General features: G+C 36.8%; 2 protein-coding genes across 12 annotated transcripts in view; one reads left to right on the top strand and one right to left on the bottom strand.

Annotated features, from left to right (window-relative positions):
* LOC123515992 overlaps positions 1-12,488 on the top strand; it is a 106,346-nt gene extending 93,858 nt beyond the window's left edge. For 4 of the 11 annotated variants that reach the window (XM_045274958.1, XM_045274957.1, XM_045274956.1 and 1 more), the window contains 2 exons: positions 126-211; positions 9,438-12,488. In XM_045274958.1, the coding sequence (XP_045130893.1) occupies positions 126-211; positions 9,438-9,654 (303 nt within the window). In that variant the 3' untranslated portion in view covers positions 9,655-12,488. Of the gene's footprint in view, positions 1-125; positions 212-1,193; positions 1,259-1,761; positions 1,880-9,437 lie in introns of all 11 variants that reach the window. The other 7 variants (XR_006678042.1, XR_006678041.1, XM_045274962.1 and 4 more) reach the window with 7 other exon arrangements.
* Positions 11,140-15,991, bottom strand: LOC123515995 (glutaredoxin-2, mitochondrial-like). The gene is made up of 4 exons (XM_045274966.1): positions 15,676-15,991; positions 14,897-15,051; positions 14,591-14,695; positions 11,140-13,638 (listed from the first exon to the last, which is right to left on the bottom strand). The coding sequence occupies exons 2-4, from the start codon at positions 15,035-15,037 to the stop codon at positions 13,528-13,530; spliced, it is 357 nt and encodes a 118-aa protein (XP_045130901.1). The 5' UTR covers positions 15,038-15,051; positions 15,676-15,991; the 3' UTR covers positions 11,140-13,527.
* Positions 15,992-16,101: the final 110 nt, after the last annotated feature.

The raw sequence follows: 16,101 nt of genomic DNA, 5'->3' as shown, positions 1-16,101 counted from the left end.
ATTGAAAGACACATAGAATATTTTCTAGTGTTTTATTGAATTTTAATTATTCTTTAATTGAAAAATACATAGAATATTTTCTAAAACTACTGTGTCAAACTGAATGCCCTGTGGTCATTCTTCAGCAGGTATCAGATTGGAATCGGTATGCTGCTGAGGAATATGAGCTGCTGGTGGCTGAGGAGGGCGGTGCTGAACACCAGGATGATATGTAAGCTTACTGTACTAGATAAGTCATTTAGGTACATTGTTAGAAAAATCTCATTCTGGAAGTATCATTATTATCATGGACCTTCAAATCCATGTGTTCATTATTATGTGGAAGAATTTAACATAGGTGTTATGGTATCTGAAAAAAAACTTCAGGGTTGTGGTTCTTTGTTGAAGCAGTAGCAGTCAAACATTAGTCTTCTTCCTCATGTGTCCTTTCATCTCTGTGATACACATTTTTATTAGTACATTTATATAATGTGGTACCAAAACATGAAATGTGGATATAGTGAAAAAGAAACAGTTAAATGTAATGTAAACATAGTGTTCAAGAAGTATGTGTGGAGTGTTCAAAAAGTATGTGTGGAGTAACATGGAGGAACAAAATAAGAAATGAGGAGGCAACAAGAAGAATCACTTTTTCTTCTTCATGCACCCTTAGTGTGGATAGGCCTAATGGATCCAGTTAGGGTACAAGGCACTCCACAGGAAGTATCTAGTATTTGCTGAGGTCTGAATTGGAGAATGTGTGGGGTAAGGAATTTTTTCATTATCAAGGGGCAGGAGTAGACTAGTGAATGCTATCAGGCCTGGCCTTGCTATATCTGTATGTGGTGAGCTATACTATGGCGAAGCTTATGGGGTGTAATACAGTGGTCTCTGGGACTATCCCTTTCCACCAGAGACTGACAGGACTAAGAGTTTGAATGGTGTGTGTATGAGTTTGTGGTGCTTTGTCTGGGCCACCTTGTGTGAAATTACTGATCTGCTATATAGATAGATAGATGAACAAGATTGAAGATTGCAACTAAGAAATACTCAGTGGCAAGAAGGTTAATGAAAAAGTGTGTTTGTACGACAAGCATTTCAAAGGTAAATTTCATGGATTTGAAAAAAGCATTTTCAAAAATCTTATGTATTTCATGTGACTCCAAAAATGTAGCTTCCTTCAGACACTGATTATTTAATCTTTTTTGGGACAGGATAAAGATACAGGTACCAGATCTCATATTCAACATCACAAGATTTGGAGGGACCTGAAAAAATGGTATTAAAGTATATGTATTCTGAATTCATTATTGTATAATTAGATGTCATTAACAACATATTCCTCAGTGGCACCTAGTAGCAATAAGTAGTTTTCTATATTTTTCTAGGCATCCCTGAAGCCTGTACCTCAAATTTATACCTTTAAAATCCTATTTTTTTCTTTTCCCATTTATTATTGAAGTAAATTTATCATCAACCTTGATCCTTTTCAAAGGGAAAATATTTCTCTTCATCCTATGGGTTCCCAAGCATATAAGTGTATGGATACTTTCAACACCCCCTCAAAGTTTATTGATTGACTAGTGAAAACATACTTTCAGTGAAAGGAAAAAAAAATTGTAATAATACGAACTATAAATCTTATAGGTTTCCCTTAATTTTATTAGTTTGTGTAAAATTTTTTTTTCCAACATGGCTGGCACCCCACACTATACTGATGCACCTTTATTATGAAAGATGAAAGGTGTTGAAATTAGGCTGTTGGATACTGTCTTTGCTTAGGTTCATCTTGGATGGAGACTTAGATGATGGTGGAGGAGGTAGTGGAGAAAGCTAAAGTGCACTGTGCACCTTGCAGGATTGTGGAGGAGAGTCTTTGAAGCAAGTGTCCATTACACAGGTGGGAAGTTTGTGCATCCCTTAGGCACAGTCCCTTCCTGGACCTTTGCATGTTCCCTTATTGAGTGATATGTCATTTTATTGTGTCTTTCATTTATCACAATTTGAAGTTTGTTTGTTTTTTTGTAACTGCTTACATCACTGAGAAAAGTGTTTTGTGTAGTTGTCGTCTTCTGTGTTGAGTAGTTAAATTATTCTTTGGATAATTTGATAAACTTTTACCTAATCCTATAATATTACTAATAATCATTTAATATTACTTAAGATTGAGTCATTCCAACCTTATTAGTAAGAAATTGACTTTAATTAGTAGCACAGGACATCCCAAAGCATTAATATTTATGTGTGATATTGAATGAAGTTAAGACTTCCCAGGACACTTCAATGGATAGTTTCCATGGTATCAAAAGTAACACATTAAATACAATACATAAGCACTGTTATTATATTAGAAACTGGTATTTATTCAGTCCTAACCCCATGGATCTTTCAGCTTCCATATAAATGCACTGGGATGCAAAAATATTTTTTTGTTGTGTTTGAGACCTTAGGCTTTTGAAAGGAGCTGTAGATGACAAGCATGACACTTCCCCAGCAACTGCTTATAAATACTGTGTATTAGGTATCACAATGTTAGCATTATATATATATATATATATATATATATATATATATATATATATATATATATATATATATATATATATATATATATATATATATATATATATATATATATATATATATATATATATATATATATATATATATATATATATATATATATATATATATATATATATCTCTCTCTCTCTCTCTCTCTCTCTCTCTCTCTCTCTCTCTCTCTCTCTCTCTCTCTCTCTCTCTCTCTCTCTCTCTCTCTCTCTCTCTCTCTCAAATCAGGCAAACATTTCATACATCTCTAGGCACCTCAATATCAAATTTGAACATTGAGCATGCCAAGGCTTGTTTGCATTTAGCATTCAAAAATGTTCTGCAGCCTGGTGTGGTTTTCCCATGCAAGATTAAAGTTTGTGAATGCAGTAATGATTCTTTTTGTGATATTTATATCAGCTCAGATGATCACATTACTTGTGCTATATATTAGTAATTTGGAAGGAACATTCGTAATAGATCTACACACAAACACACAAACACACACACACACACACACACACACACACACACACACACACACACACACACACACACACACACACACACACACCGCGTAGTGTAGTGGTTAGCACACTCGACTCACAATCGAGAGGGCCGGGTTCGAGTCCCGGGGCGGCGAGGCAAATGGACAAGCCTCTTAATGTGTGGCCCCTGTTCACCTAGCAGTAAATAGGTACGGGATGTAACTCGAGGGGTTGTGGCCTCGCTTTCCCGGTGTGTGGAGTGTGTTGTGGTCTCAGCCCTACCCGAAGATCGGTCTATGAGCTCTGAGCTCGTTCCGCAATGGAGAAGACTGGCTGGGTGTCCAGCAGGCGACCGAGGTGAATTACACACACACACACACACACACACACACACACACACACACACACACACACACACACACACACACACACACACACACACACACACACACACACACACACACACACCCGGTAGCTCAGTGGTTAAAGCGCTGGCTTCACAAGCCAGAGGACCGGGGTTCGATTCCCCGGCTGGGTGGAGATATTTGGGTGTGTCTCCTTTCACGTGTAGCCCCTGTTCACCTAGCAGTGAGTAGGTACAGGATGTGAATTGAGGAGTTGTGACCTTGTTGTCCCAGTGTGTGGTGTGTGCCTGGTCTCAGGCCTATCCGAAGATTGGAAATAATGAGCTCTGAGCTCGTTCCGTAGGGTAACGTTTGGCCGTCTCGTCAGAGACTGCAGCAGATCAAACAGTGAAACACACACACACACACACACACACACACTAAGTTCAAAGAAATGTTTGATTTTCAGAGATATGGAGATGGAACAGCACGAGCATAGCTCTTTTCCTGGATGTTACAACTAGGTAAACACACACACACACACACACTACGTAGACACCATGCCAACCAAACGTCTCTGAGCAGTTCGCAAGGAAAAGCTACAACAGGAGCTGGAGACTGGCCTAGACATATGTACAGGGAGGGAGGGGGTCATAGGTTCTCCTGTCTCCTTATTAAATAAGTTTTGGATTGTGGTAGTTGTCGTAAAACAGGGGTAGCATGGAGACACCTGAGTCCATTATGAAAGTGTATTTACGGTAGCACAATACACAACAAGTGTAAACCGAGCGAAACGAGAGGCAGGAGCGTAGCGTGTCCGCCTCAGGCGGTGGTGAGCGAGGACTGAGAGGAAAGACGTGACGTCAGACAGAAAGGGAGTATGGGAAAAACAAAGGACATGCTAACATAGGATTGTATATACGGAAAGAAAAATGAGAGAGATGGAACAGAGTAGTGCTGCCAGACATACGACGGAATCAAAACATACGCCATTATGTGAAAACCAACGGTACATTGAAACTCCTGTTGGACTAAGGAAACTAACTGAGGGTAATATAGACAAGGATTTATCTGGATTCAGGGACAAAAGAGGTAGTATGAGGAGGTTGGTCAATGTAGCAAAGGAGTTAAAGTACATGAAGGAAGTGATGTCGAGTCTAATGGACAAACAGGATAGACTGATAATGGAAAACAAAGAGCTGAATTGAGATTGGTAGAATGTGGAAAGGTCAGTGCAACCAATCCGGGATCAAAGGAAGAGATACAAGAAATAAAGAAACAAAATTACGTACTAAAAGCCACATGCCAAGGATACAAAAACTCCTTAAGGAGCTTACAGGTTAAAGTGCAGGATGGGATTGTGGACAGGGTAGAAGGTGGATTGGGTGAAAACAAGCTGAAGGAACTATGAAATGCATAGAAGCAGGAACAGGAAGAGGAAAAGTTAAATTTTCGGAGGTTGTAAAGAGACAAATTCAGGAAAACAAAGTCGCTGTAATTCAAATAATTAAAGAGAAAGAAGACCTGGTGCAGGAAACAGTGGATAAGAGAAAAAGCTTCTTGATTTTGGGGATGAAGGAAAAGAAAAATCCAAATAAATTCAAGAGAGAACATGAAGAGAGAGAATTGGCCAAAACTGTTATCAAACAAGTTCAAGACAGCACACAAGAACTAGACCAGGAGGTGGAGGAAGTGATCAGGCTAGGAAGATACAGTGAAGGGGTAGGAGACCAATGAAAGTGAGAATGAGATCCCAAGTGGCAGTAGAGGAAATTATGGCTAGGAAAGGGAAGCTGGCCGATGATACTGAACGAAAGGATATATGGATAAAAGAGATATGAACCTAGAGGAGAGGGAAAAGGAGAAAGTGCTAAGTAGTGAAGCTAAGGAAAAAAAAAAAACGAGAAAAGGACAGAGATAGAGAAGAAGAATTTTTACTGGAGGGTTCTGGATATGAGACTAAAGAAATGGTACCTACAGAAGAAAGAGGAGGGTGGAGGAGGCAAAAAATTAGGAGTGACTTATACTAATATAGATGGGTTGTTATCAAGCATGTTGGAGGTTAGGGATTATTTTAAAGAGAAAAAGCCGGATGTAATGTGCATCGTTGAAACAAAACTAAGAGAAGAGATCCACGTTAACTTTAAAGAGGAGAAATAGAATAGCTGGAGGAGGGACAGGAAGGATAAAGGGGGAAGAGGAGTGCTAATAATGGTTTGTGATAATATATGTGTGGAGGATGTGCAATATGGAGAGGACAAAGCGGAAGTAATGGGAGTAACAATCAAAACAGAGGAATCAAAGAAGAGAAAAACTATAGTTACATATGTGCCACCTAAGACAAATACATGGGGAACTGAAGAACATAAAGATATGCAAAGAGAGGTGATTAAGTGGCTAGATAACATGATAAGATGAGATAGCAGAATACTTTTAGTTGGAGACTTTAACTGCAAAAAAGTAAACTAGAGAGAGATGGAAGTAATGGATAATGCTGGACAGTGGAGTGAGGAAGTATTACAGTTGGCTATGGTTAATGCAATGGATCAGTGGGTGGAGGAGTCAACAAGGTACAGGGGGGAAGAAGAACCATCATTGCTTGACCTAGTTTTCACAAAGAAACCAGAGCCCCCTCCAATCATACAATACCTTAGTCCAATGGGAAGAGGTGATCATGTGACATTAGAGATGCAAATTCAGGAGGAAGATGGGATAAGTTACAGAGATGACTACAAAGGAGAGAGATTAAATTATGCAAGAGCGGATTTTGAAAAATTAAGGATCTATTTTGCTGATATTGAGTGGAGAAACATTATGTACAGAAAGACAATACAAGGGAAATATGACATATTCTTACAGAAATATAATGAAGGAGTAAAAAATTTGTACCTGTTTATAGAGTTAAGAAAAAATACATGCTTGGTACAATGCTAGATGCATACAAGCTAAAAAGGCAAAAGATAAAGCTTGGAAGAAACTCATAAAACAGAGAAATGACTATAACAGACGGCAGTACAAGGATGCCAGAAATTAATATATTAGAGTAAGGAGAGAGGAAGAAAGAAACTTTGAGAAAGATGTGATGAATAAAAGCAAAGATGAACCCAAACTTTTCTACAAGTTTATAAATGGCAAAACAAAAACCAATTGAAAAAAATAATTAAAGAAGGGAAGACATACCAAACAGAGAAGGAAATGTGTGAAATAATGAATGAGAGCTTCAAAACAGTGTTCACTGCAGAAGATTTCACAGAACCTAATAGGACATTGCATTGCCAAGGATTACAGGAGATCACAGTGCACAAAGAAGATATTGGAAGATTATTGGATAAGTTGGATGTCAGAAAAGCAATGGGGCCAGATGGTGTATAAGGATGGGTGTTAAAAGAATGTAAAGAGCAACTACTGGATCCAATTTGGGAAATTATTACAAGTTCATTAATTGAAGGGAAAATTCTACTAGAATGGAAGAGAGCCAATGTAATACCAATATTTAAAGGAGGAAAGGCAACTGAACTATTAACTACAGACCAGTGTCACTTACAAGTGTTTTGGGGAAGTTGTGTGAAATAATTGTCAAAGAAAAATGGATTAAATTTCTAGAAGAGGAGCAAGTCATATCAAACAGACAATTTGGGTTCAGGACAGAGAGGTCATGTGTATCAAACTTATTAAGCTCCTACTTGAGAGTTATTGCAGGACTGGAAAACAGAGATGGATGGATGGACACAGTATACCTGGATATAAAAAAGGCTTTTTGATAAAGTCCCTCATGGAAGACTACTTTGGAAACTAGAGAACATAGGAGGACTGTGAGGAACTTTGCTAGAATGGACAAGAGATTATTTGAAGGATAGGGAAATGAGAACTGTGATCAGAGATACATACTCATCTTGGGGTAAAGTAACTAGCGGAGTGCCACAAGGGTCAGTGTTAGCCCCCATTATGTTTCAGATTTATGTAAACGACATTCACATTGGGATAAACAGTTATATAAATTTATTTGCTGATGATGCAAAGCTGCTAAGAGTTATCAAAACCAGAGAGGACTGTCTGCTGTTGCAGGAAGATATAAACAAGATCTATGAGTGGAGCAGGAAGTGGAAATTGGAGTTTAATGCCAAGAAATGTCACATAATGGAACTAGGAAAGAGTAAAAGAAGACTGGTATGGAACTATATGATGGGAGAGGAACAAATAATGAAGACTAAAGAGGAAAAAGATCTGGAGTGATCATACAGGAAAATCTGAGCCCCAAAAACACATAAGCAAGATATTTGGATTATCATATAAAATGTTGACTAATATAAGAGTGGCATTTCAATACATGGACAAAGATATGATGAAAAAATCATCACGAGCATGATACGTCCAAGGCTGGAATATGCAGCAGTGGTATGGTCTCCGAGCTCTATAAATGATATACTGTAAGAAAATTGGAAAGGATACAGAAAATTGCTACAAAGATGGTGGCGGAATCGAAGTACCTAACAAATGAAGAATGACTAAAGGAAATAGGACTGCCAATCTTACAAGATAGAAGAGAACATGGGGACCTAATAACAATGTACAAGATAGTCAATGGCATAGAAAAGATAGATGTGGAAGACCTGGTGCAGTTGACAGAAGATGGAAGGACAAGAGGACATGAAAAGAAGATCAGGATGAAGCAGTGTGTGAAGGATATTGGAAAATACAGTTTTCCACACAGAACAGTGGAAAAGTGGAATCCATTGGATAATTAAGCTATTACAGCACGTAGTGTGCATAACTTTAAGAAAAAATTAGATAAATGGAAACATGTAAACAGGACACTATGAGCCCCGCTTGAATCCTGTACAATACAACTAGGTAAATACACGCTAAGTTCAAAGAAATGTTGGATTTTCATAGATACAGAGACAGGACAGCACAAATGTAGCTCTTTTCCTTTATGTTACAACTAGGTAAATACGACTAAGTAAACACACACACACACACACACACACACACACACACACACACACACACACACACACACACACACACACACACACACACACACACACACACACACACACCCGGTAGCTCAGTGATTAGAATGCTGGCTTCACAAGCCAGAGGACCGGGGTTCGATTCCCCAGCCAGGTGGAGATATTTGGGTGTGTCTCCTTTCACGTAGCCCTGTTCACCTAGCAGTGAGTAGGTACGGGATGTAAATTGAGGAGTTGTGACCTTGTTGTCCCGGTGTGTGGTGTGTGCTTGGTCTTAGGCCTATCCAAAGATTGGAAATAATGAGCTCTGAGCTCGTTCCGTAGGGTAACAGGTAACATCTGGCTGTCTCATCAGAGACTGCAGCAGATCAAACAGTGAAACACACACATACACACCATAGTGTAGTTGTTAGCACTCTAGTTTCACAATTAAGAAGGCCGGGGTTCAACCCTTGCGTAAAGCGAGGAAAATGGGCAAGCCACTTAATGTATAGCAATTGGTTCACCCACCAGCAAGTAGGTACATATGTAAGCCTAAGGGTTGTGACCACTCTATCCTGGTGTGTGGTGTACAAGTGATCTCAGTTCCAGCCAAAGGTCTGTCATTAGGAGTTCTGAGCAATAGGAAAACAGCAGGCAGCATGACTAGTAGATGACCTTAGGTGAATAATGCACACATCATATTCATAATATGAAAAGATCCTTTCCATGGTATAATTTAAGTATTCACACAATAAGTTTGGATTTTGATGATTAACAAAATTCTTGAGGGCTTATGTATGTAAGCTTAATTAATGTAATATGTACATATATTATGACAGTTCTTATCATTGTTTTAAGGTTTCTTATCCAAATTAGTGATTTAGCACAAATTGTTAGCAAGATAACCACTGCACATACAGCTTTCTCTGCCCTTGCTTTGGTCACACTCGTCAATATGTTCTTTAGCTGTGCTTAAATGTTAGCCACTTGGCCACTCCATTAGGTATATATGGCATCTGAATTGTTAATTAATTGATTAATGCTATTATTTTTCATTGTTTTTTATTTATTGATGTTATTTTTGTTGTAGTTGTATTTACATTATCTGTCTATTTTAGGTTTTATGGAGAAGAGGATGAGTTATCAATGGGGTGTGAAGATGCCCTGGACTCCACTCCAGGTGGTGGCCGAGGCAGCCTGGGAGGTGTAGGTAGTGGTGGTGCTCTCAACAAGCACTCGCCACTTTCAGCTACTGTCACCAATCTGGCTGCCGACCCCATGGATGTGGATGATGACTACCCAGATTATGCTGACTCGGATGACTACCAGTACTGAGATCCCTCAGATGTTAATATGTAACTCAGTGTTATGAATTGAGAATTGTTGTTTCAAATGTTCAAAGGTGTACCAAGAGTATTTTTCCTAATACTAAATAATGTTGTTGTACCCTGAACACTGTTGCTTAGTCATTTTAATGAAGAATTTAAGGCAAAGCTTTAAAGCACGTTCTTAATATGATATGCATGCAACAGTGAATTACTCACAAAAACAAGAGGGATTTTGTATCTTAGGGAGAGAGCATCAGTAACTAGTCTTCAGATTCATAAATCTGTGATAATATTGGCACTTTCTGTGTATGACTAAGATCTTATAATATATGCAGGAATTGCATATTAATAACAAATTAAATTTTATCTTAATACTCTACTGCACATTTTAAATTAAGTACTTGTATATCAGGTGTTGATGCTACTGAATTTTATTTGAAATATTATGACTTAAAAAATACAGGTAAAAGGTTAGTTGCTAACAGAAGTATCTACTCCCATTTTATGAGTATCATGTCAACTACATGAAAATAAAAAAAAAAAAGAAAGAAAGAAAGAAATTTTAAAAAATCAGTTCTTATTCATGTGGTTATCATATTTTTCTACCAAGACATGTTATTCTGAAAAGAAACCCTCTAAGAGCACTGTTCTTCCTGCCCTCCCAAGAAGCTGCTTAGGCATACAATGTGGTGCTCAGCTCCAGATGATACTGTTGAACAAGTAGCACTATAAATAGACTTCTTTTTCTCTCTCTGTTCAGCACCTGAATGTCAGAAACCTTGAACCAAAGACTTGCTGAATAGTGAACTAATAAATGGAACAGCCATTATTTATTGCTGAATGCATGAATAAACTGTTGTTTTGCGCTATTTTACAAGGTTCTGTATGTACGTAGTTGTGTTTTTAACCTTGAAATGAGACAATAGCAATACAATGAAATGTGTATATGTGCAAAAGTTGACATCAGCAAATATGAAGTATTGAGATATGCCTACCAAGTACTCTTTGGCAGGATATGATACTTATCCCCAGATCTGTGATGTACCATCAGTAGTGCAGTGTTAATGCCAATGTCAATGTAATGTAAATCCAGCAAGTTCCCAGTGCTTGTGTATAAAACTTTTATAGGGAATGTGAATATGGAAATATTTGTATGAACTTCATTAAATGAGGAAAATTCAGTGCTTTAATTAAACTGCCTTATGGAAGTGATTTCCATAGACATGTAATGAGGTATCCTTCCTGATGTCACTTACCTCATAATTTTTGTCTTCCTTACCTGCATAATTCAAATCCCTCCATGAAGTGCCTCCCTTTTTCCCTGATGAACCTAAAGTGAATTCTGATTGTGTGTGGCTGTGGTGTTATTGGCTGCATCTTGCTTCCCCCCATTACCTCATCAATTTGATGCCAAGAATATTACAATATTTTTTTCTTTTTATATACTTATTAAAATTTTACCTTTTATGCCCTGTGAAAACATTGCTTTAGTTCTCTCTCTCTCTCTCTCTCTCTCTCTCTCTCTCTCTCTCTCTCTCTCTCTCTCTCTCTCTCTCTCTCTCTCTCTCTCTAGGCTACAAGTTAATTTCCTTAGTGAGCAACAATTTTCTGCTTTTGTATTTTCAAGTAATGCAATCAATTTCCTACTGAGATACACTTCCCCATCATACCTGATGCAGATGCCGATTCACCTGGGCCAGTTGAGTGGATGCACTGACCCACCCTGTGTATGTGGAGTTGACAGCTCTGGTAGTTGGATTATGGCCTAAAATAATTTGTGCTGCAAATATGTTTTTTTCTGCCCGGTGCAGAAGAAACCATTGTTAAGATGTTTCACTTAAGATTTTCCTACAATTATATAAAATATGAATATATAAATAATTCATCATGGATACATTTTTTCTGTGACGCTTTTTATAGTTTTGTTTTGACAACAGAAGATAGGGATGAAACCTATCCATCTCTTTAAGTTATGTAATGATTGATGCTTATTATATTGTTCTGTATATTGCTTCATATCTGATTCAAATCTTTTAAAATGTTACATACATATAATGAGTGTCTTCTGATAGCAATATTTGAAAAGAATGACTGGTCTGATGTTACATTTTTGTGTGGATGAATACTGTTATATACTCCAAATATTATTTGTTCAGTGTACACTGATAACCATGTAGAACATGCAAACATCCCAAATTTCTATAAATGTATCTAGTGTATCCAACTCAATGAAAACATATTCCTTCAACTTTGTTAGATGTATTATGATATATTGTTGCAATATTTTAATTAATATGCAGCTTTTTCCTTTAAAGATATTTACATATTAAAAATCTAGTTATGAAATATTTAGGTAATTAGAAAATTGCAGTATTATGCATCTGTAGGAGGTTTAATTCACCTTTAGTAAGATTCATGTGCCTGTCATCCCAATTCCATCAAGCAGAAGCCCAGTGTATATCCCTATGACAATAATGTTCAGACTTAGAATACATACCCAGTTGTGTATATAGTTTTTTTTTTTTTTTTTTTTTTTTCCACGTCACAGAATCCAGCATGTTAGTGTAGTACTCCCTATGATAGTGTTGACCAGCATTACCAGCTGTTACACTCCAGACTAGTCAGGACATCAAGCTATCATCTCCTTGATATGCCGCATTTCCCTCAGCCAATCCCAGTGTCACGTCATCAGCGAAGGAATTCGTTCTCCACAGTTACTATGACCCCAGTGTTTTGTGAAATGAGAAACTGTAAGTGGTGTCGGTATCACTTTGTTCGTTCGTATGTTTATTGTATTTGTAATATGTTGTATAAAGGAGTTAACATTCATTTTGGATAATATTAAGCAGTTTTATTTATTCCCTTGTTCCACCAGGCCAATTTGGTGTTACCAGAAGCAGTAATAGATTGGTGCAACATAATGAAGTTAGTGTAAAATGGATACAAGAAAAGCTGAGGAATATGGAGATATGGAAACTTGCAGATTAAGCAATTAAATGAATATTGCTAATATCACCAAGTTAATTAAGAAGACAGTTTCAGGTTGAAACTATGCAAAAAAAATTCCAGAAAAAGTAAGTACTGCTACCAGACAGGTTACTGAACCAAAGTTGATTAACTAGCAGATCAGTTGTCAGTTGCACTTTACCATGAGATGTAATATCTACCACTTCCATGAACTTCCTGTCATTACACTTAATATCAAACAGTAATTGAAACTAATAATTTATGAAATGAATATTCATTTATATTCTAAATATATACATTTGAAACAAAATAGCATACTATGTGAATAAAAATCTAAACTAATGATTTGGCTACACAAATTACTGAACATTTAAGCAAATTTCATAATTTGCCAACTGGAAACCATCACAGGTGACATTTTGTCTCTGGAGATTAATAATTTCACTGTACATAAATAGAACATGACCATTCTGATAGGATAATATCCATTCAATATCATCCCTTTTTAATCAGATGTACATGTTCATATTACGAATAGTTGACATCAATACATAGCCTTCATTATATATTTTCAACAAGTAGACTAGTACTAAAATGTTATTTCCTCAAAATGCTACATTTCAGTATCATAAAATAGAAATTTACTATATGATTTGTATTCAATAGGATCTTGCGTAATTTAATATGATTTTTTCCATCTACAATTTGTGCAATTGTAAAGTGGTTTTCTAAGTGATGAAATCTGGAGCACAAACTTCTTTTCAACAAGTGTTATGCTATACAAAAATAAAGATAAAAATTGCTATTTAAGGGGAGAACATTTACATATGGGACAGTGAAAGCCATGCTAGCTTGCATTGGCAGTACAGTTACCAGTAGGTCATTTGAAACCCTAAGGTGATTACACATAGAATCAGCTCTCTTGACACTGCTTCACCAAGTCTAGCAATTTACCCTCATTATATAGTTGCCTGGTTTCGCTCCCTCCACCAATACACTTGCCACCAACAAACACTCGAGGAACCTGAAAGAAAATTAAGAATTTGCTAAATGTACTACTAATCCTCACTGGCCAGTAGATGAATTTTGGTCCTAATACATTTATCTGAAGATCATGTACAGTTACTTCACTCATATTTGAAATATTTCATATATGGAAACTCATCCATTCACCAGGCATTTTTCCAACATAGGCATGCAAAGATAAGTGACTCATGAAGTGTAATGAATATAAGATCACCTTTTGCCATATGTACTTTTTGTAGTAACACAATACGATTTTGTTAATCTGGTGATGAGATACAAGCCACAGCACAGAGTAAATCTTTATCTTCACCTTATACATAGAGCAAACCTAGTTATATTGCAAAATTAAAATTTTAAGATCTGGAGTTTCATAATGAAGTATACATTGCTACAAATAACCTACATGATGAAGATCACTCATCTTTTCATATAGCAACAGCCTCTGCAAGCCAATGACCTTGACAATGGCCAACAATGTAAATTGTTGAGAGAGAGAGAGAGAGAGAGAGAGAGAGAGAGAGAGAGAGAGAGAGAGAGAGAGAGAGAGAGAGAGAGAGAGAGAGAGAGAGAGAGAGAGAGAGAGAGGGGTGGATAGCAGTCAATCAGGAATTAGCCACTCATGACGTCACTGCAGTGGATGGGGGTGTCTCCTCCCGAGAAAAATCCTTACCCCCAGGGAAGGTGTCATACTTAGTACAAAATCTGTGCTTCTGCCCAACTATGACTTACAAATAAATGCAATGTGATGCAGTCACATATGGAGATTTTAGGAAATAATATTTTGCCCATCACACAATGGGAACATACACAATGTGCAACCACAATATCTATGGGTTACTTGCCAGATATGAATAAATACAAATACTTACAATATGAAACACTTGCTGATTAAAGAAAAGTCATGTGGCACAAAAGATTCAAGTGACCACAGTTATATAAGTATTACTTACTGTTCTGGCTCCTGTCATACCATCCAATACATCCTGCACTTTCAAACCATCTGCTTGTTTGTCCAACTCATAAACATTATATGGCACACCAAGGTCTTTGAAAGCCTGAAAAAATTCATAATTCATAAGTGGACAGCTCTTAGAAATCCAGAGTTGAAAATGGAAAACACAGGAATCCTCAAGTACAGTACATACATTTCTTATATATAACTGCATTTTACAGGCATCTAATTAATTCATGTTTAGTTATATTAGTTTAATGTATTTTTATTAGCTATATCACATATTTAAGTGCTACTAAATTACCTTCTTGGCCATCTTGCAATAAGGACAATAGGTTTTTGAGAAAATCATCACACAGTTGTTCTTAACCTTCTCCTTCACCATCATAGCTTCTGGACCTTCCATGTCTACTGCAGCAATCTGGCAGCTTGGAGAGCCACCCATTTTATGAAACTAGCCTGTAGAATAAAAGATTATTTCTTTTTTTCCTGAGAAATATAGCTTGGCCTGCTGCCTGATGTTTAGGTTAGGTTAGGCTAGACAGTTTGCTTTGGTTTCATTGGGCGGGGAAATCTAAATAAACCAAATTTAACATTTTCTTACCTAGAAATCTAAGGACGCAAAGGATCATATTTAGGAAAGGACCTATTGTAAATTGTTGCCCTCCCCCACCACCCTAACAAAACAAAAAAATAAATCAAAAATATCACAGTTTACCAACACTGAAAAAAATAATAATAATAAAATAAAAATACACAGAAATAGTACAGAAAGGTTCAATATTTCTATCAATGAAATTTGGTTGTGGAATACAAGGAAGAGGAAGGTGTGTATATATATATATATATATATATATATATATATATATATATATATATATATATATATATATATATATATATATATATATAAACGAACTCAGACACGAATTAAAGGCACATTAATGTTTACATAAGATAGGGTGTGTTGTTGGAATACGAGTTAGTACCCTTTACATGCGTGCGTTCTGATTCACATAAGGCATATCCATTCTTAGCCACGAGTATTAAATTCCTTGGTACTGTCTACTATGTCAGACTTACCTAATACACTCTCTAGGTCTTCCTGTTATTGATTCACTACTTAGGGAGGCTGTCAGATCACCAGCAAGTGCATATCCAGTGTTGTGTGTCACTATGTGCCTCACGCAAATCCCAGAGAGTCTGAGAGTGAGAAGTTGAGAACTAGGAAGAATGTGTATCGAGTTGTCAACATTCATATCTGACGATCTGACTCTGACCACAGCCTACCTAAAATATATCACTGCCTAATATCATTCATCAATAAGACTTTAAAATAATTCATTAAGTAAAGATAAGCAATTACATCATTTAATAAAAATCAATCCCTTCAATACAGAGACGCATTTTTACCATAATTTTGGGGTATGATTAGGCGACTTTATTTGCAGTAAGGGTCTATGGAGGTCAAATGATTAATGGTCAGTCTTTACTATTTTAATCCCCACT

The sequence above is a fragment of the Portunus trituberculatus genome, chromosome 40 (assembly GCF_017591435.1).
Source record: "Portunus trituberculatus isolate SZX2019 chromosome 40, ASM1759143v1, whole genome shotgun sequence".
Lineage (NCBI taxonomy): Eukaryota > Metazoa > Arthropoda > Malacostraca > Decapoda > Portunidae > Portunus > Portunus trituberculatus.
The sequence above is the reverse complement of the archived record's forward strand: the minus strand, read 5'-3'. Positions and strand labels throughout refer to the sequence as shown.